Raw genomic sequence first — 23198 nt, forward strand, 5'->3', positions numbered from 1 at the left:
CATGATGAATGTTCCCTTTTGATTGATACTCATTCTAGTTCTTCAATGTTCAGTTCAAACCCTTTGGCCTGGTTGAAGGATTCATGAGAAATAGATTGAGCCAAAAATATTTTTGTCCCCATCTCTCACCATTCAGGAATCGGAGCGCAGTATCACTGTCTTGCACGTGCACATTGGTCATCGCTTCAGGCTTCATTTCAAATCAGATTAGAGTCGAGCTGTTGAACAGATAACTCGCTTTCTAAAATCTACTCTCACTTTGCATTGGTGAAGATAATTAATCCATTAAAATGTCATTCATTCAGTGAGCAAATGAATGTCCTGGAGATACTACAGGACTCTATTTAGCACACGTAGCGCTAAGCAGTCAATGATTGATGCTTGCTGGTCCATTCCCGGTTCCCATTTGAAGGGGTAAAAGCTTTTCTAGAAGTGACAACCTTCATCTATCTCGATGGTGCCGATGGATTTTTGCATATGTCATGGAGGAGAACCGAAGGGCAGTTAATGTGTAAAGATCATGCCAGTCGTCTAAATTTAGCTAAGATGTCACTTCACAAGTGAATAACTTGATGCAGATATCACATAACATCAGTATGTTTCATTATAATTTCTAATGGACCTGACTCTAAAGAGCCAAGTGCTGTTTATGGTATTAATTCATATACTAAAATTCAAATTTGTAAAAAATAAATGTTTATCACTGAGGTAATAAATAATTTAGTCTCAGTTTATAAATGTGATGGTTACTTTGGTGGAGTGATACAAAATAGTAAAATGTCCCTGCGATGTTCTAGTCCTATTCCCTAACTTTTCGTCCAATCATCCGATCAGATTTGAGGACCAGTCAGATAATGATTAACAGTTTTAACATTAAAATAACCATAAGTTATGTAAAAAATAAACAAAATATAAATATATTTGTATTAATGATACAGAAAATAATTTTAAAATTTGATTGTATCCCTAATATATATATAACACTATTAATTTGTCTCTTAAATTCCAAGGCAGATATAATTCCAACAATAAATGGCTCAAAACGTGACTGTTCCCATAACAAGTTGTGAAAGCTGACAACTCGAGGACGGGCAGAAGACGAGACCCCGCCGGATTAAAGAGGAGAGCTCTGACAGGTGCGATGTGAGAGTGAAACCCAATTACTAAAGAAAGCTCTCTCTTCCTCTCTCTCTTTTTCTCTCTCTCTCTTTCATACACACAGTGTAGTGTAGGTTATATGGAAAGAGCTCTCTGGTGATTAAAGCTCAGTGTCTCTGGGGAGAGTTACCATGAAAGGTTCTCTTCACACATGTAGAACCAAAATCTCCTGATACAGAAAGTCAAAGCAAGCAGCTGAAATATTGATCAGTGGATGAATAAAAAAGAATAAATGTCAAGAAAAGAGCTAAAGAAATGATAATTGTATCTCATTTACAAAAAAAAAACCCCACACTGGAATCCCAATGTTTCCACAATTAGTCATCTAAACAGCTACTAGTTTCAACGTATTGGGGTTTTCCAGTATGAAGGCATACATATTTAGTTTAAGTGCACTCATAAGTCAGGCATTTCAAAGGATCTAAAATCAGACAAATAGCTTCAACCTGAAAGTCCTTTATTCACAAACAGACTGAAAAGATTTTCATTGCATCAGTCCTGTCTACTGTCCTTACAATGGTACATTAGGCCCCTAATGGACAAAGAGTCTCGGGAGATTCATTAATATGAAAATGGCCCGTGTTTGAGATGAAATTAGCGGCCGCTCCAAATACAAATTGCGGCAGACTCCCCAGAGCCTGGACTATAATTGACTGAACTGTGAATGTTCACACATCTCTCCCACCAGATCCAAAAGGCCAGAAAGAGAGAGAGAGAGAGATATGACACATACTGTAGGGTGTTGTGAGACACAAAGAGAACGTTGTGTTAAAATCACTGATTGCTACTTTCTGTACTTAATTTTTTCTGTTTGTATTACTACTCTTACAGTATTTCACTCTTACTGGTTAAGACAAGCAAACTATCACTATTGATCATATCTGGAGGCAGGAATTTAAACAAATCCCTTACATATTAAATTGAGGTAGATTAAAAATAGCTCAAATTAAACTTACTTTTTGACAATAAGTCTTATGTAGAGATCACAATATTATTGCAAATGGATTTCCAGCTAGGCCCACAGCAAATGATAAAACTGCTTGTCCGCGGTTGATTGTGATGGAAATTTAAAGTCTGTGTTCTCAGTTTCTGACACCACAGTAAAAATGTTATTAACCACCCAGCCAAACTGAAATGATTAAAATGCCAAATAAATAAAATAAGTTGGAAAAATCTTGGAAAAGGCAGGATTCTCTGCTCTCAAATGCTGGGGGGATGTCTCCTGTTTGCACTGGGATGCTCGCGATTGTGGATGCTCGCGATTGTGGACTGAACTATGTAGTACTGAATTGTGGAGTTACACCGTTAAACAGTTTTTCAACATTTCTGTGTTCAGGATAATTTGGGAAGGGATAAATTGGTGGCTCAATGACACACTGAAGCCACCGCATGATTGTGGATGCTCGCGATTGTGGACTGAACTATATAGTACTAAATTGTGGAGTTACAATGTTAAACAGTTTTTCAACATTTCTGTGTTCAGGATAATTTGGGAGGGGTGAAATTAGTGGCTCAATGACACACTGAAGCCACCGCGCGATTGTGGATGCTCGCGATTGTGGACGCTCGAGATTGTGGACTGAACTATGTAGTACTGAATTGTAGAGTTACACCGTTAAACAGTTTTTTAACATTTCTGTGTTCAGGATAATTTGGGAGGGGCGAAATTAGTGGCTCAATGACACACTGAAGCCACTGTGCGATTGTGGATGCTCGCGATTGTGGACGCTCGAGATTGTGGACTGAACTATGTAGTACTGAATTGTAGAGTTACACCGTTAAACAGTTTTTCCACATTTCTGTGTTCAGGATAATTTGGGAAGGGATAAATTGGTGGCTCGATGACACACTGAAGCCACTGTGCGATTGTGGATGCTCGCGATTGTGGATGCTTGCGCGGTTGCTTCAGTGTGTCATCGAGCCACCAATTTAGCCCAGTCCAAATGATCCTGAACACAAAAATGTGGAAAAACTGTTGTAACGGTGTAACTCCACAAATCAGTACTACATAGTTCAGTCTTTGCAACATGTTTTAGCAATGCATTTCGAACATGTATAATGGGTTTAGAAACAATTCTCTGAAATAAATTTACACAGACTTTAAATAGACCCCTTTATTTAATACAATGTGAAACACCCTGATGTCACAATCTCTTAAATGAAAAAATAAAGTCTAACAAGAAGGGAAAAAGCAAAAAAGTCTGAAACACAAGGTCACGAATAGGTTGGTCATTCTACTTATACCTGCAGTGGTCATGGCTTCTGTTATCAATAAGCCATTTCATTATATAAAGGCAAGCTAAACATACGCACACAGTGCAGTGTTTCATTAGCTGGCCTTCACAAAGGCTGCTGCCCGCCCTCTTGGCAGAGCCAGCGAGCATCTCTGCGTTCTAATCTGCACCCGCCAGTGGCACAGACTGTCAGTGAAGGGTGCTTCACCTGAGAGGAACCCAGTGAAAAGTGCACTATACCAAAGTGTTCACTCAGATCACAGTTAAGCGCACTTGTTTTGCTCTTAGAAAGGCTTGCTGTAATAAGGTGACTTCGCTGTAACCTCATGCAGCATTGATAAAATATAGAGATGCTGGACAACAATTAAACGACTCTTTAAAGGAAGAAAAGGCTAATGTGAAGGCTAATGTACTCATGCTCAATGTTTTGAACAGTAAACACTTGTAGCAACGGAGCCCAAAATGTTCCAGCACACAGCAAATGGATGCTGGAGGTCAAGGCTTGGATGGTGCTCTGGTATATGGACCGAGTATGTGCGCTGAGAGGTTGCGAAAGATATAATTTCAGGGCTCTGTCCTTGGATTTCACCAACCTCTGAGCTTTTATAGTATTCATGTTTGATGCACCGCGCACTGTAGCAGGTTAACCATCAGGTCATATTTCATGACTGTATAATGAAGGCAATATGTTACAGCTTTGCGAAACCTAAACTTTCAGACAACCACGTTTTTTTCTTCTTCAAATAAGATGACATTAAAGTGAAATTTGTGTAATCAGCAGCATATAATAGGAAAAAAGTTTAACCTCCAGCCAGAACTAGAAAATACTGAGCTGCTCTGCATTTAAATTGGGGTTCTGCCACTAGCCAACTCTCTTTATCGTGCTAAATTTAACAGTGAGACCTATTTGAATGTGCAAAATCTCTTTAGCTAGACTAATCTGACACATAGGAAATTATCATAACCAATGGCATGCATAGAATTCTAATGAGATGATCTACTGTTTATTAAATTCATCTTTCTTTTGTAGTTTTTTTCATTAAGTGGTGTTTGCAGAAGCATGCATCAGAATTATAATAGTCCATACGTTTAAACAAAGATATTTGAACCATCGTACATGCAAGTATTAAAAGTCTGCTACTACTCTTGTAAGTGATTATGTAATGATGAAGTAAATGAAAATAATCAATTGAATCCACTAATACTGAAAAAAGGTCAAAATATTATAGAAACCTAGAGGTCGCGTGTTTAGATGGGGCCCAGTACACAACCATGCGGGACACCCTAGCAACCTAACAACAGCTTAAAACCACTCAGAACATCTTAGCAACCATACAGACCACCCACAATGCTCTAGCATCCTGGATGTGAGTTCTGCATAAACACAAGTCATTATCTGAAGAAAAGATACAAATCTAGTTTTGTAAGTTGTATGCAATGCCTCTTGCATTTTCGCAGTAATCAGCGCTCTTCAGTCTGACAGGTGCTTTTGCCATTTCAAAGACGGTGAAGCAGAGGGTCTGTAAATCACACATCTGTTCGGCTAAGCACCTCTAATGCTGCTAAATGACTCCTCAGAAAGAGTGTAAGACATCACTCACGATCTACCCTTAACCTCCCAAATCACACAGTCATTGCCACCCCTGCAAAACCTCTCCAGCTCCACAAAAAAAAACATTTAAGAGGCAGTAAATTGGGGAGGCGGAAAGCTAGACGGGTGAGAGAGAGATATATGACTGTGAAGTCAGGGGGATGTGAAAAAAGAATGAAAAAAGTTACTTGGAGAAGTGTCAAGGAAATGTCCAGGGTTTGACATTATCAAGTGATTATGTTGATTAAAGGAAAATAATTAGCCATTCCCCTTTTTAGTTTCATTTCAATGTATTATTTTAATAATTATTTTTATTATGTTTATTATATTTATTATTATATGTTTATATAATTATTATTATTATTATTACTATTATTACTGTGTAGTAGTAGTACTAGTGGTAGTAGTGGTAGTACTAGTAGGGGCAAAATATGTGTCATGCAGCATAAAAGTCCTAACACAATAGATGTTGGCAATATTGACTGTAATTTCACTGTAATTCTTCGCTTACATAAAATTTCAAATTAGTTAAAATTTTATTAATGCTATGCAACACCTGCTGTCGGTTGAGCTTAACTTATATGAAACTTAAAACATTCTTTTAGCATATCTCACACAACTGTGAAGGAACTAATAACAATGTGACGTATTTAGACAATGGAGGTGTGCGTTTGTGAGAGGTGAGACGGATGGAGAAGCGAGTAGGCTCCGAAAACATGTCATTTCATCCATCTGTCTGTATTTGAGGCGATGCTGGTCTCTCGAGACCACACTTGGCATTTTCATCGCCAATGAAAACCATTTTGCCTCGAAGCAGGTGACGCAATTCATGAGGCCCTGAGAGCAAGACTATTCTTACCTCCCATTTAAAACCAGCACACTCAATTGTGAAAGACTTTCACAATCTAACCTGTTTACGAAGAGGAAATCAATGGAGATTGTCAATCTTTGGAAAAAGAAAGACGAGGTGACCTAGTACAATGCCCCGCTGCTTTTTGTAAGACAAATAGACACATCAAAGCAGAGACGTGCAATTAAAAATACTTGCTGAGCGTGTTAAAATAAAATAGGGACAAACAGTCAAATTATTAAAATCAAATTAGCACATAAAAAGAAATAACTGTCCTCGAGCACGTATACAAGTGCGCCTACATTTCTAATTAGCATTTAATTGTTATTTCCTTTCATTTAAAATAAAAAAATCATCACTTTTTAATTTGAATGTAACAGAGCATAAACGTAACCTATACATATGGGGACAAAATTACAACCCCAATTAACCCTCTGCAAATTAAAAGTGCTTCTCCCAGCACTTCTCTCTGTTGTCTGGTGGATTATCGGTGTCCTCAGCATCTGGGGCTCAAATAGGAAATACACAACAGTATTCTGGCAATTGTTTTAAAATGATGTGAATGAGGACGCAGTGCAAAGTTGGAATGACCTTATTGAGGGGGCTGTACTTTTAGTGCAAGTGGCTATAAACCCAACAACTGCATGATAAATATATAAAATTGTATATGTTTATTATATGCGTCTTTTGAATACTTGAATTCCACCAATAACGATAACTAGCACACCGCTCATCTGGGTACTGAGAGTCATTTTTATTGTTACTACTCATGTTTATTGTATCAATCTGCTGTTTATTTTCCCATGCCAAAAATTCACCAGAAACTCACTGTGCCTCAAATCCTCATCCAAATGATATAGGTACACCTAATTAATCAGAGGAAGATTTAAAAGTCTCACACACTCTAAAAATGACAGAAAACTATCAATTACAAAATAAAATACAAGAAAGCACCAGGGCTGCCTAATGATTAGTCACGACTAATCGTTTGCAGAATAAAAGTTTTTTTTTTTTTTTACATAATATATGTGGATGTACTGTGTATAATAATTATGTATAAATAAGTACACACGCATGTATAATTTAAAGAAAAAATATTATATAATAAATATAAAAATAAAATTATATACAAATTTATATAAACATGCAAATATTTCTTTAATATATACATGCATGTGTGTGTTTGTATTTACACAATTATTATACAGTGCACTCACATATATTATGTAAACAAAAACTTATTCTGCAAATGATGAGTCGTGACTAATCGTTACGCAGCCCTAGAACGCACTACAAAATTACTGCAATGCAAAACATTTGCTGTTGTATTGCCTGTTTGGATATTATGTATTATACGCCCATCTACTTTTAAAAACAAAGTTTGAATGCAGGTTTGTGTTTACTTGAATCTAAAGTGTAATAAGTATACAGTGTTACGACGTAAATAGTCCTCAGATTGTATATCATATTCTATTACAAGACGACCATCCGAAATCTGATGTAAACAACAGACTTTATATCTATATTCCATGAATTATACGCATTTGTGGACAAAAATGGTCATTGGATTTATGCTATTAGATGGTTTTCATGGGTTATTCACACATCTGAAACAGACTGGATTCGGCTCGCAATTGTTATATCAACAAAAAGGTAAGAAGTCCTGTTTATATTTTGCATGATGTCATCTGGACTTCTGTCACAAAATACTACATTTATGATCCTAGCGCATCTGTATCTTAAAACAGAGACCATACACTGATGCTAAACCCGTAGACTGTTAAAACAATGTATAGTTATGTTAATATTATTAATGTTTTTAGACACTAGGCTATATAGATATTGTTAGCAGCGTAAAAAAAACTGACGTCATACCGCCCACGAATTAGTGCGCGTCGAGAGGTTAAAGATGCAATGCAGAAAAATAAACTAAAAAAATTTGAGTAAACACAAAAAATCTGTATTCCAACCTTTCTCCTTACTTACTTTCTCCTTACTTACTTTCTCCTTACTTACTTTCTCCTCTGATTCGCAATGGTAAGCTTATAATAAATATTTATAATTTGCTTGGTCGGAAAACCTTTTATGAACTTTTCGTAAACAGAAAGAAGAGGCCCTGGCTAATATATAACTTTTTTTAGTTTGTTTATAAAACAGTTGCTTAGAATTTAAATGTGTCATCTACATGGCAACATTTAATATGTAAAGTTTTAAGTGACCATTTTCTAGGGGGAATATGATGTATGAAACATGTTTGTTTATTATGTTTATTACGTTGTACATCTGAGCAAACGTCAACAAGTGAACGCGACTAAAACATAAGTTAATACCAGGAGGGTTTTTTTTACATGTGAAGGGATTAAATACTGGAGCAGAGATGACTTCATCAGCAATGTGACTTATGTTGAAACAGTTACGTTTTTATTTAGTCCGAAAAAAAAAATGTGGCAAATATATTTTGTTTTTTTTCAGATATATGACTTTTAGGATGTACCTCTAACTGTCATGTCGATATATAATAACAGATCTACTCTAATGCTGAGATCACAAACATCAGATTTATTCGTATGGAAATTACTCTGCAAATAACTGCAATTTTATGTTTCAAACAAAGATGGCGATAGAGAGGCAAAAAGTTATGGATTGCCACTGTAAGTAATAATTTTATTTTTCTTCCAAATTGCTGGTTTTCCTATATAAGTCCCTTTCAAACATTCAGTCTTTTCTGGTAAATTACTGGCAAATTACAGTTAACAGGTCATGTGTAAATCAGTGCTGCCAATTTACCAGTAGGAGAGGTTGTAAGATTACCAGTAATTTACCAGCAAGTGCTATGTGTAAACGAAGAATAAGGATTAGAATAAGGCATTAGAACGGACGTCAAAATGTGCTGATAGCTTCAGGCCAATTATATTGTTTTGATACAGATGACGCGTTTACCCCCGCACTGTTTACGGACGTTTCCACACGCACGCTGCTTAAAGTCAAGCACACCTGAAGTTAACGTCCACATCTCTTCACCAACGTTGTTAAAAACAGCTTACCATCTATTTGCCAAATTGGGCAACGTCACTGGCTGTGTGAACAGCACTTTTTTACTGGTAAAGCCATTCTGGTAAATTCATGGTAATTTACCAAAATTACTCTGTGAAAGAGGCTATTGATGGAGGGTGCGGCTCCTTTCAAATCTCTTTTCTCAAGCCAACATAAAGTACCCAACTTAGTGCAAACCAATTAAAATCCAGATATTTTTTTTCCAGTTTTTACTCATGTGGCAAGTAGCAGTGTAACAACCGAGGTTTGACGTACATTATCCCTTCCAGTACATGGTTAACACTTTTTCCTTCAATGTCGTTATTTGTCTAACAATGAAAACTTACCTCCAGATGTTCCAGGATATATGGTGGGTTGGTCATGCCCAGGCGAAGCATTGCACCCTCTGGTATTTCCTTCACCAGTTCCCAGAGCAGCGATGGCAAATCGGTGCCGATATCTCTGCCGTACGCTCCAGTGTCCTCGCTGGTCAACCAGATCTCACAAACACCCTCTGTAAGACAAGAAAATCATTTTTAAACAAAGCATATTTAGTTTACGCTAACAGCAGATTCTTAAAATCAACAGTTTGGAGAGCAGCTATCATTGTATGCCGTAAACAGCAAGGCGGCTCACTAGGTTTAGGAAGAGAGTTTTACACTAGAAACTCCTACAGAGGATTACAACTGACAAGTGTCATTTAGTCCACAGATTGAAACGGCACTCAAAGCACTGCCTCAGTAAGCACGGGTCTGAAATTCAATTCTGCACTAGCACCTCTCACAAATTCAGCAGCGTCCGTGTATTACTGCTTGCTTTGCAGCGCAAGGGTGGCTACCAGTGAATGAAGACAGCTGTCCCGCTGAGTGATAAATCATCTGAGCTTTCTTAAACAGATTGCTAGAGAATTAATAAGTGGCCTTTGACTGGGCACCATCATCGGGTCGGAAAACGGCTGACGTTCGGCGCATCATCGAACCCCGTGAAGCTCCGCTGAATTTGACTTAATACGTAGTGATGTCATTAGGGACGCCAGAGCCATTATGACACATTGGTCACGGCAAGCCCTCGGAGCGAATGGGAGCGTGTGCGCGTTTATAATTGAAAGGAAGTCAGCGTTAAGTTTAGATCTGTTCAGATTGAGATCATTAGTGACGCCGCTGATGGGTGCCCTTCTGCCTGCATTATTAATCTACAGCCAGCGAATGGGAAGTGAAGGTTAGTGCTTACTGCACATCACCTGATCATTATAATGCCATTGTCTTTATCCTCTGAAACATTCAAATTGCTAATGGGTGATTCAGAGCTGCTTCATTGACTTGAAGGGGTCAAAGTGAATCTACAGTCTAGATCGTGAGGAAATGAGTATTTATGCGTGTCATGGGGTGAGAGCTGTGCTGGGGCCAGTTTGAGATTGATTTAGGACTGTTAATAGCAGAAAGAGCGAGAGAGAGAGAGATTATACCCGCTACTTTCATGTCACTCACTTGTACTAAAAAGACAAACTTGAATGTACTGTACAGACTCATGTCTCATACCCTGCTTGAGAAGATACCTTCCTCCCCAGGCATTGGGCGACAAGACATCCAACTATTGAATCTATCTCAGTAAAAAAAGGACAGGGTGCTATGACACCATTTTAACTTAAACCCCTTGTGGAATCATTACAGGAGGCAAGCAGCGAATGTCCATTTCCAACACTTCTTTAATCTTTAATAGGGGATGGGATGAGCTTCACTGTAGATATCAGGGTGAAGGATCACAGAGCCTGCAGGTGATGTTAAGCATAGGTAAGGTGATAATGAGAGAGTTATACACTGCCTAGACTCGCGGGGCTGGCTGTAGCATCAATATATCTACAAACAAAGTCTCTCTTACATAGACATGTGCACATGTGTGACTAAACAAGGGACTGCTCATGCTCGACGCTCATTATCAATAAAACACCTTTTCTATTCCTATCTTCTATAATTTACTCCACCACCTTCACTGGGACTAAACTTGTCATTGATATATTGAGAATATTGAATAAACAACTTGGGGGGGGGGGACTACAAATATCTAATGCACATGACAAGCTTAGTTACAGGCAAGAACGGCAATTCAAAATAGATGTGGTACCAAATACAGTATAAGTGGCCTTATTTACACCCGGGATTCCCATCCACATTGACTGACCTGTTCAGTGAGCAGCGTTAAAACCAGGTTTAAATTGGGTCCACAACATTCATTTAGAGGTGGTCAGAAATGCATGTGAAGACCACATGTAACTGCACACCTTTATTTCATCAACAAGCTTTTGCAAAGGTACCTTGACAAGCATTAAAAAGTGTTTCAAATGTTACCAGCTTTATATTTACAAACTGTGTGCATTTGAAGAGCTTAGAAAATGCGAAAGGCAGTAAACGCCAATTTTGTCAAAAAATTTAATGGTGATATTAACAGAATGCTTTCGGCACGTACAGGTATTACACGATCATCAAATACTTTTGCTTCAAATATGCTTAATCCCAACCTCAGGCCATTTAGAAATTCTGCTGTGTTGGCAAAATCCATTAAAAATCAAGACGATTTTTAGCAAAGTCCTCTAAGTCCACAGATTGGAGGAATGATAGCATACATACGGCAGATTTCAATTTACCAGCTACTAGGGTTGTGCCGATAGACGATAGTATCGTGTATTGACGATCGTCAGACATATCGCTAATAGCGGGCTTTCATGATGATAGTTGGCGATAGTCATTATTATTATCATCATAGTTTCACATAAACATGCACATTGCATGCTTTTCCTCGCATGAGAGGGTTTGTGGGCTTTATTTTGCGCGAGAGAGCTTGTAATGCGCGCAGACTTCTCATATGCACGTTGACTTAAAGCGCGCGTCTTGGACTCTTGCTCGGACTTGAATGTGCGCGTCTTGGACTCTTGCTCGGCCCCGAATGCGTGCTCCATGGACTCATTCTAGCACCTGAACTTGTAATATACGTGGCTCTGACATTTCCTTGCACTACAGAGGTTGTTAGGCGCGCAGAGGGTTAAAACCAACAAGTTCATTATTCCCACTCCCTGGCACGTAAATTTTTTTTAGACTTAATGACGCGGATGGATTAATGGCAACAGTTTTAAGAAGGTTGCAGTCATGACGGTGTTGCCCTTACTTCTATTTTGTCCACCAATCAAGTGACTTGTCATAAGTAAAGTGTGGTAGTAGTTTTAATAAATGAGTAAACTACTGCCCCCCCCCATACTATTGTGTATCGGCGATCTCACGGGCTGACGATAGGACAATCTCAAAATGGGGCATGTCGCCCAACACTACTAGCTACAAAAGTTTTTTACCCGGTTTAAGGAGATTTACCAATTTTACTAGTATATTGACCAAATCTTTGAGCTTTTTAACTAAAATAAAGACAGTGAAGAGTGACTGGAAACTTTTTTTTTAAAGCTGAGAGTTTTGCCAAAGTTTTAGAGGGTATTGCATTGAGAGTAAAATATGCCAAATACAACTGAAATGACTAAAATGACATTTAATAAAACATGCTTATTTACAAGAAAACACTTCAGATGCACTTAGAGGGTTTTGCATCTGCGCACTTCATAAAGTGATTTAAGGGAAGACCTTCAGCTTTTATTCATGGCGTGATGACTGCAACCACATTTAATCTATTTTATTTAACAGGGCCCTTGTCTAAACAAGCAAGGGTCATAATGTTGACTGCAATAAATGCAACGCGTCTCCTATCACAAAAAAGCCACAGTCATGAATCACGGTTAGTGGTGGCAGCTTCACTCGGACCGGGGTCACGGCACCATGGGACATGTAATCACATAACCTCACAACACAGAGTCAATTAACCTGGGTGACGCAGTGGGGCGGCTGTCGGCAAGCATGCTCTGAAAACAGGATGCACACGCGTGGCTCCGCAGCATTTCCATTACCCGAATGCTCATTAAACATGCCCGATGCTGTTCTGCCACACCAGTGCGCCCTTTTATACACAGGCATGTGTCGTGTATTGATGTCATCCTTGTATGGGGCAATTCCCTTTTCCAGCTAGAGAAACAGTGGAGGGGAAAGAGTAAGCGAGCCAGGTATGGAAACAGGTGTGGTGTGGAAAGAATCTCCCAAGTCTGGGTGGGACAACACGGTTTTGAATGTGTGGAAGTGTGCCGTGTCAGGAAACAGCTGGATTTAGAGTTCAGTCCTCCTTTTCCTGTGCCGAACCCCTAATTCTGTCTGATTCTGGCTCAGTGTTGCGGTCAGTGAGTTTGTGTATGGCAGACGGTGTTTGATTCCAGGGCCGCACGCGTCCTCATAGCCTGCGGCTTTATGGGAGCACGTTACCACGCTATGTCACAAATCCCCGCTCTGCGTGGCATGTGTTATCTAAACCTGGTTGTGTAAGGCGCATTACAGCGCCTCGGTTTTCTCGCACATGCTCTGAGTGCTGAGAGGAAACTGTGTTTTAAAGCTCACGCTTTGAAGAACATGTCAGAGCCAATCAGTTTCTCTCGATGGGAGGTTTAGTAAACTGCATTGTGGAGGGTGAAACCGGTTAAAACGATACACAGTGTTTAAACTGAACGTTTCCAGAAGCAAGTGAAAATAAAGCTAAATTGTTAATTGGCTTTTAAAACACTCTAAAGCTGTAAAGCGGTGCTTCATCTGCAAGTCCCAAACGTGTGAATAATTAATATCACTTAATGCTTTTAAAGCAACGTTTGGCAAACACTGTAAAGTGCTTGCTTTGGTTTAAAGAGCAGGAATGAAGTGGAGCTCCAGCATTAAGGACAGTCAACTCATCATCTCGCTTACCTGATATTGTGCCTCCTTTTATGGTGACTGAAATTTCCACACAATGTGACACATACGATGATGTAATGCAATGCACAGTTAGTTGTCATGGGTAAAGTTTAATGTTTTGACAAGAACATCCAAGCTTGATCTCACTGGAATTTTAACTGTTTTATGAGATTGATGATTCATATCAAAGTGAATCATAAAAAAACATGATTATTTAAAAAGCAACAATAAAAAGCAGATCTTAAGCATAACAAATAAATATGTCACCTCATACAACCGTTATTTTTATGAGATTGTGATGTAACAGCTCATCTATTTTATTCACAAACTGAAAAACAAAATAATGAAAAGGATTTTGCTGATGATTTAAGTGAAAAATCTGGTAATTCATTCCAAAAAGCCCTAAACATCACCACTTTATGTGGGTTTATGTCAAGGCCACTTTAGCAACTGTTAACCCCTCTCCGCCCCCATTTATGTGCAAAGGTCCCCTTCCTCTTGCTACGATTAGCATGCGAGTAAAGACAGGAGACAGTGAGGTGGAGGGAAAGAGGTTGTGTCTGCATATTTATAGCAATTATCAGCTATGCTCCATAATTCTCCAAAACACTGCTGCTGTTTTTACCTAATCCTCCAGTGTTGTTTTGCTCAGTTTGCATGATAAACATTCTCCAACCGCAGGCGATAGTCCTACTGCCTCTATAGATCTTTATTCACGCTTGGATTAGTTTCGTCTCCAGGCACTTTTACCCTCACAACGGTCTTCCACTTTTCACCATACAGAGAACCGGGAGCTACACTGTATAATCCGAAACACATTATACACACATAGCGGCTTAAGGGGATAGATCACCCGAAAATTAAAATTATGTCACCCATATTTACTCGCCCACGTGTCTTTTATAGCCCAGACCGAGACTTGGTGAAGCGGGTCACCAATCCATCAACATGATTTCAACTACTGTTTATGAATTGGACATTACTACACTCTAAAAAAAAATGCTGGGTTATTTTCAACCAGTGAGTTGTTATGGTGAGTGGGTCATTTCAATATTACTACCCAGCACAAACCCAGCACATTGGGTTGTAATTAAACCTATGCTGGGTTGTTTTGAACCAAAATGCTGGGTTGATTAAATATTACTACACTCTAAAAAAGCTGGGTTATTTTCAAACCAGCACAAACCCAGCACTTTGGGTTGTAATTAAACATATGCTAGGTTGTTTCCAACCAAAATGCTGGGTTGTTTTAATATTACTACACACTAAAAAATGCTGGGTTGTTTTAATATTACTACACTCTAAAAAGCTGGGTTATTTCAACAGAGCACAAACCCAGCACATGGGTTGTAATTAAACCTATGCTGGGTTGTTTCCAAAACACATTATACACACAGCGGCTTAAGGGGATACTCGAAAATGAAAATGATGTCACCCATATTTACTCGCCCACGTGTGTTTTATAGCCCAGACCAAGACTTGGTGAAGCAGGTCAACCAATCCATTAAAATGATTTCAACTACTGTTTACGAACTGGACATTACTAAACTCTAAAAAATGCTGGGTTATTTTCAACCCAGCACAAACCCAGCACGTTGGGTTGTAATAAAACCTATGCTAGGTTGTTTCCAACCAAAATGCTGGGTTGTTTTAATATTACTACACTCTAAAAATTAAACCCATGCTGGGTTGTTTCCACCCAGAATGCTGGGTTGTTTTAACCAATTGTTAGGTCAAATATAAACATTTTCTGGGTAAATGTAACCAACAGATAGGCTCGACCCTTTTGAAAATAATCCAGCATTTTTGTATTTGTCTCATAAACCAACAATAAAATGCACAGTAAAAACAGCTGCAGTGCTGCGTAGAAGTTTAATGAAATTGGTTATGCAAGTTCATTTAACATACTATTTTAAGGTTTTGACTAGTATATAGTTGGCATTACTTAAAAACTAGCTAAAATTATATAACACAACTGTTTTTAAGTTAGAAAAAAAGAAAAACTTTGTTGTTATAAAAAATACAGTGTAGGGTGAAAATCTATTATACTATTAGTAAAAACAAACAAAGCTATCATATCGCTAAGAAAGTCTACAAATATAGTGCCTGAGAATGGACTACTTCAATTATAAAGACGACTTGACAAAACTTTACAGCCCAGTCCTCTTTGACTTTCATGAAAGAGAGCAGCTAGGACTCTTTCAAACAGAGGCAATATTATCATGGCTGCCTATTTTCTTGATGTTGTAAATTTATACATAGGGTGACAAGCATTACTAATGGTTCAAATGCCACAATTTCACTCGCAATCTCAGACATCCCTAAAACATAGATTGCGTAGCATTACAGACATATGAATTAGCAAGTCTTTGATGTTTCAATGAGAACACACTTAGTGTTCTGTGCAGATTTGACAAGGACTGTAATTATTAGCACTGATGTGTGTTCATACAAAAAGCCGGAGAGAACTTTAAGAAACATGCAAAGAGATACTAAAGATAATGTGGAAATGAACCACAAGAATATGCTCAGTGTTAACAGTTAAGTCTTACAGGTGGCAATAGACAACATAAATAATTTGTTTGTTATCACATGATGTTGCAATAAGTTAAAGCAATACATATGTCCATCATCTTTCAGATGAACACATTTGGAGTTATTTTGGTAAATGTCATTGCTCTTCCACGCTTTTTAACTGTAGAAAACTGATCAGGGAACAACTTTTGACTTTGATGGCCAAAAAGTGCATCCATCCTTCACAGAGGTAATCCACACGACTCCAAGGGGTTAATAAAGGTAATTTGCAGGTAATTAATGCAATTTAGAAAGAAAATAATTGCCTCACGTGATTCACTGTGCAATGTACCCATGGCAACCAACACTCACTATGCTAAAACTCTCGTTAGTCCAAGATGGCGTTGTTACAGGAAGCTAGTTATTACAGTTTATAGTTTGAAAAATGAATATTTTTCTTACACAATTGCATGGAAGACTTTTATTAACCCCTTGGAGCCGTGTTGATTACTTCTGTGAAGGATGAGTGCACTTTTTGGGGTTTAAAGTCAGAAGTTACCTAATCCCTGTTTTCTCCCATTATAAAGCTTGGAAGAGCAAGGACATTTACTAATAACTCCAATTGTGTTTGTCTGAAAGATGATGGACATGTGTCCTCGGATTGCTTGAGGCAGAGTAAATCATTGGGTAAATTTTGATTTTTGGCTTGAGAATAGCTTTAACATACAAGTTACGTAATAGTATTTGCTTTTTTTAGTAATTAACTGTTTCACCATTTTAGAGAGAGACAGAGAGAAAGCGAGAGAGACAGACATTCCTAGTGTCATATATCAGAGATGGAGAGTCAGGCTGAAGTGGTGGCCAGTGTTTCTGTCAGAAGGGGACAGAATTAAAGAAGTGAAATGATTTGGTGAGACATAGATGAAACAGAAGATGACACTTCAGTGTTGGCAGACAAACAGTGCTGTAAGATGTCTACTTTCTCTGTCTGACATGATGAGAAAGTTGTCCATAGATGAAACCGCGTGATGTTGGGTTTAACTGGATTGAGGTTTCACAACCTTCAGTGTCAATGATGGCCTAAGGCTTCTCTGGAAATTTAGTTTCATTACCTCTGAAAGATTTTCTTGAAAGATTTTTTAGACGATTGTATTACAATAATCCGTCAAAAATTATACAATAATAATGTTTTGGGGAGGAGGGGTGTCAATGTATTTCCAGCAGCAAAACACGATTTTGGGCTATATCTATAAATGGGCTTGTTCTGTGATTTGTTGTAAACAGCCAATAGCCTTTAGTTTATATAAATAAAACTATCCAATTTTGTCAGTCTATCAACAGATAGTGCTATATTTAATCAGATGTACCATCTCAGAAGAGCCTACAGTCTACCCAGCATACTTCAGACATCTCCATTAGAGAAGATGTTCAATATGCAGTGTTGGGATCAAGAAACCTCTTCATTAGAACGTCTGCTATGTGTAAATGACCATTAACATCTCCAAAACAGCAACAGCAGCTTTTCAGTAAAGATCAGATCGGAGTAATATACTAAACTTCAGTCTTCACATTAATGTATCCGACCAACCGTTTCATCTTCTCGGAGCTGTCACAACAAAGCGCTCTGAAGATGCAGCACTGGCCGCTATGTTTCTGTTTACTCGGTTACGAGGCAATTAACCAGCTAAGAAACGCACAGTGGCTTTTCAATTTGCATAAAAATTAGCTGTGATAATTAGCGCTGAATTAAAAAAGTATGATGTATGTGTGATGTCGCAGTGCGTTTACAAGTGAATTAGCATGTCCTTGAGTGTGTTTATATATCTTCTTATTACATGAAATAACTTATTAATCGTGTAGCTTTCATGCAACCAAGTGTGATAATCTCAAAATAAAATGAAACTTAATAAACCCTTTAGATGGAAAAATACATTGTCTCTTTGTTTTTTTACTGCAAAAATGGAAACTAATTAGATAACCTTCACTAATATAATTTGGGAATGAAACTCATTTTCTAAAATCAGTCTAAAATCTTATCACTTCATAACTTTGATTAGTAAGTCATTAAAATTATTTCATCTAAAGTTAAATATAAACGGCACAACATGTGAAAGTTTAATAGCAAATACATTGATGATCTAAGTATATTATGTAATGTGTATCATCATAGAGACTTACTAAATTATACCTTTATCTTTCATATTATTATTTTATACTAAAATAAACTTCAACAGATATGCAATAACATCCATTCCAATACGAAACATAGTTTTAAGTTTGATAAGCATGTCACTCTCATGAAAAAAAACTATATATAGGGTAAGGAATTGATGACTGTTGGCTGTTGAATTATTCGAAAGTAATTTTAACCTGAGGTGGTAATGCTACAACGCTGGTATGCATTATCTATGGAACAATTGACGATGGGACAATTAATAATTTGGGGAAAAAATGCACACCCAAGTTGGTAATGCAGTACGACATGAATCAGAGTGTGCATTGTTTTCAAATAATTCAAAGGACCAGAGTCAATTATTCTCTTTATACCACGGTTACCACAGACATTGCTCTGGTGGTTAGTTTAACAAACCTTTTACGGGTCAGGTGTGCGTTTATTGAAAAAAATAATGCATGCCTGTGGAACATTTCTCAACCAGAATATCAAAATAAAGCATTCATCAGCGCCGTGGTATAATACGTTCTGGTTCTTCATTCTGATTGGTTAAAACGCATTCTAAGCCGTGCTAAAATACCCCCGTTACCCTTAGGTTAAGAGAAAGTAGACGTCTTACAGGACACAACTTATTTGTGTTTTATTTTATGAAATCCTGCTATGTATATGAAGTAACCGTTTTATAAAAGCAATAAGCCCCCCGAAGCAGTGGTGTTACAGTGCATTTTATAACAGCTAGGGGGGGATAAGGTACTCCGCTTCGCTCTGGTAACCTACTGCTTCTTGGGGCTTATTGCTTTAATAATTCACTGACCAGAAGTCAATTATTTCACTTATACCACGGTTACCACACCAAAAGACATTGATCCGTGTATATTTACTGAAATAATTTTCTTCTCTCTTTAGTTTTGTTTCTTTATAAAATTTATTTTATATTCTCTTCACTTATTTATTTTCGCTAACACGCATATATTTATGCGTTATTTGTTTAAAGTAAATAAATAATTATTTATAAATAATTTGTTTAAAATTATTTCATTTAAACTTGGGGTAGTGCTATAGATCTGTAATGTGGTCCACAGACCTGAAACTACTTCACAGGTGTGCGTTGACTGAAAAATAATGATAAACACCCATAAACGTTTCTCAACCAATGCGAAAAAACATTTAACAGCCTTGTGGTATAAAAAAGTGGTTCCCAAACTTCTTCAGCGTGCGGCCCCCCTTGTGTACAGTGCATTTTTTCGCGCCCCCCCAAAAGAAAATTTACGACAATAACAATTTTAAATTGTAGAACTTTAATTAAACAAAACATATAAAATTATACCTAGTAGTGCTGTTGGTTGGTTGGCTTATTATTTTTTTAGGTTTAATTACACAGAATTCATGATAAATGAATGTATTTTATAAAATGTCATAAAACTGGGGCCCCCCTGGAACCATCTCGCGTCCCCCAGTTTGAAAACCACTGGTATATAATATATTTAAAAAGACAATAAACAGCAACATATTCCTATCCTACAGCACAATCATAAACATTGTAGTAATCTAAGGCTGTTTCTTAATATGCGTTCTTCAGCGATCTTGTGTCCTCGCTCTACGTCATCATTAACTGTTCAATTCCAATTCTCAAGAACACAAGTACAAAGGCCACATGAAAATACCCAGATGTGTTCTTGATATCGAGGATGCATCGAGTGAAGACTTGCATGCTGAAATCTGGGGAGGTCAAGTGACCAACAGGAAGATCGCACGCATCTCAAATCTCACAAGTGTGTTCTGTGTTCTCGCCACTTTCTGAGTTTGTTCTTCCAAGGTCACCTGGCAAGACCGATCTCCACAAAAACGCAAGTCCATTCTTTGTGTTCTTGGAATTTAGAAACGGCCTCTATTTGTATGTGATGCCATGAATGGCGTCCAAATCAAGCATCCTATAAGATGCGTTTACTGAGAAACAGCGATGACAGGCCTTAGAGCCATGAGCTGTAAGCTGTCGATTCATCCCTGACCTTTTAGCACAGCACTTCCTCGACCTGTACGCCGCCCCGGCCTATTCAACACACTGACATCCTTTTTTTCAGCCGGCAATAATGAATGCCTGCCAAGCTTTCTCTCGGATCGATTCATTCCAGGAGAGTTTTACAAAACAGCCCTGAGAAAACGGAAAGGTCCAACAAATGTGTGATACTGATTTTACTACTTTTCTATTAGAATATTTACATTAAACGATCAACAATTAATATCAATTAAAGGCTTTAAAGACACACAAATGCTTTGTTTCTATCAACCGCTGTGATTGAAAGCATAAATGACGGGGGTCAATGTTGTCGTGTGTGCCGGTGATCCGCAGCACACGAGTCTGGCACCTTAAATTCCCTCGATTTCCTCTGTAATTTGCGATCACACGGTAGTGCAGGAAATTGAATTGCAAATCACTCTGGCAATAGCCTGCGTTTCATTTGTCAACCCTGTCTAAAGCAAAGTGGGAGGACAGCCGAACGAAAACGCAAACATTTCAGATTTGACAGAAATAAAAATATAGACATTACACAGCCTGTACAAAACAGCAAAGTCAAAAGGATAGATGTTTGGCTCAGTTTAAAAGAGCAATATGTAACTTTTCACCAACAGAGGTCACATTTTTAAAACTATAATGAAGGGAAAGCTTTATGAAGGAGAGGAAGGATTGGAGATGTTGTTTTCACTATACAGAGATGTATGGATTTTACAAGTGGAAACCGAGAATAGCACAGATATTACATCATTAATAAGTGACCAAACAAAGTCGTTATTTAAAATTGTAAAGTCTCTTGATTTACAAATTCTTGGGAACTTTTGGGAAAATATAAGTACACAACTCCTTGAAATATATACACTGTGCATTTTTTTTTTTTGGGGGGGGTAAGAAAAATCGTACATATTGTAAAAGTTTTTGTATTATTTGTTTTTGTACGATATGTGTATCTGCTTAAGTTATGTTATGACATAAGTAATACTGTTTCCGGGTCCAAGCCTTTACTCATTTCAATAGAGGACAATATTTAAACACCCGCTTATGAGCACTATTTATTTATATTACACATTTAAGCAAAAATGTTATAAACACCCAGTGTACACTGTAGTCTTCAGGCTCACCGACAGCAAGATATTAATAATTTGTAAATCCACTTCCATGAGTCTATGTCTGGTCATCTCAGATTTTGTCATGGAGAATAAAAATTAGGGTCTGGAATAATAATGGTTTAACTGGGCTATAACAGAAATTCAAAGCTACTCTACATGTATGCATGCATCAAATTGTATATGAATACAGATAAAGAGAAATAAAGAAGCAGATTTGTATTAATAAAGATTTAAATCTGAATTCAAGTGCATTAATAAGGGCAGCTATCCTGCTTTCCTTTTATCATAGGGAAGTGGACAGCTGGAGTCAATGCAGGAATCTCACATACATGCAGACATGACCAGCATTACACAAATCACAAATTGATCCTATAAGACGGAATCGCGGACGGAATCGCGGAATTGGCTAATTAACACGGAATCTAGTATTAACGCGGAATTTTGCGGAATTTTACATATTTTGAATAAAATTATGTTTTTGTGTGGGAGACGAACGTATGTCTGGGGGAAATGCAGACCGGGGGAAGTAAATCTGGGCGACACGCTCCCTCCCGTCATTTCAGACCCCCTCCAAAACACTGAAACCATGGCGAAGCGGCTCTCCACGACTCTGCTTTCGTCAGCGAAAAAATGTAGAAATTCGACGCTAAGCACTTGGTTCCGAGCAGGTCTCACATGACTTTTATGTGACCGGAGAACTGTTATTTTGGAAGTTTTGTCAACACTCTGTTCACGGTGAGCGCAAAGATACATGCACTCTCTCATCCATGTCTGTCTCACTGTAGCCTACCTCTCTCACGTGCACGCGCTCACGCATCTGTCCGAAGTGCGAACACAAATCCTCATGTATTTGTTCAGTTTTATGCATTTCAAGCGAGCTGAGGCAAACTAACTATCCCTCGCATTTAAAATATTATCATCTGCATCATGGCGCCGCTCTCTGTCTCTCTTTCGCTCGCACGTGCAAAGAGCTGCGTGCTCATGCTGTCCCAAGTCAGATCACTATCCTGTGTATGTTTGTAAAGTTATATGCATTTCAAGCGATTGTGTATAAAATATGGATCGCGTTCCGCTGGATTGATGTGTTTAAGGCACGAAGGCACCACTGCTTTGACACCTTGTTGTAGCCTCCTGCAACAACACTAAAAAACAATGCATTGAATTGAGTTGTGTGTGTGCGCGTGCGTGTGTATAGGCGTGTGTAAATGCATCTTTTATAGTCATTAAGTAATCCTGTTATCCAGTTTTTCCCCAAATCATTTACATTTTAATCATTAACATTAAAGGCACACTCTTTTTATGACTAAAATAAAAGTAAAGGGTAAAAAATATAATTGCCAAAAATTAAAACGGATAAAACGGAATTTGCAAAAAAATAAAACGGAGAAAACGGATTTTGGGAAAAAATAAAACGGAATTTGGGAAAAAATAAAACGGATTTATAGGGCCCTATAAAGGGGACATATCATAAAAATCTGACTATAATCTATAATGGGGTCCCCAGTGCTTCTATCAACCTAGAAAATGTGAAAAAGATCAATCCAGTAACTTTTGGTAAACCATTATATGCAAGCATGTAAAAATAGGTCATTGCAATTTGGTTCCCCTTGTGATGTCAGAAGGGGATAATCCTGCCCCTTAATATGCACTATCCAACCACGCCACTGCCATTAGTACAGAGATCAGTTCATTTGCATTTAAAAGGACACACCCAAAA

At 38.0% G+C, this 23198-nt stretch overlaps 1 protein-coding gene across 2 annotated transcripts in view; it reads right to left on the reverse strand.

The window, feature by feature from the left end:
- cdkal1 (CDK5 regulatory subunit associated protein 1-like 1) overlaps nucleotides 1-23198 on the reverse strand; it is a 455867-nt gene that overhangs the window by 184186 nt on the left and 248483 nt on the right. For both annotated transcript variants that reach the window (XM_055209421.2, XM_073871851.1), the window contains exon 9: nucleotides 9214-9380. In XM_055209421.2, the coding sequence (XP_055065396.2) occupies nucleotides 9214-9380 (167 nt within the window). The remainder of the gene's footprint in view (nucleotides 1-9213; nucleotides 9381-23198) is intronic.

Source organism: Misgurnus anguillicaudatus, chromosome 10, assembly GCF_027580225.2.
Source record: "Misgurnus anguillicaudatus chromosome 10, ASM2758022v2, whole genome shotgun sequence".
Taxonomy (NCBI): domain Eukaryota; kingdom Metazoa; phylum Chordata; class Actinopteri; order Cypriniformes; family Cobitidae; genus Misgurnus; species Misgurnus anguillicaudatus.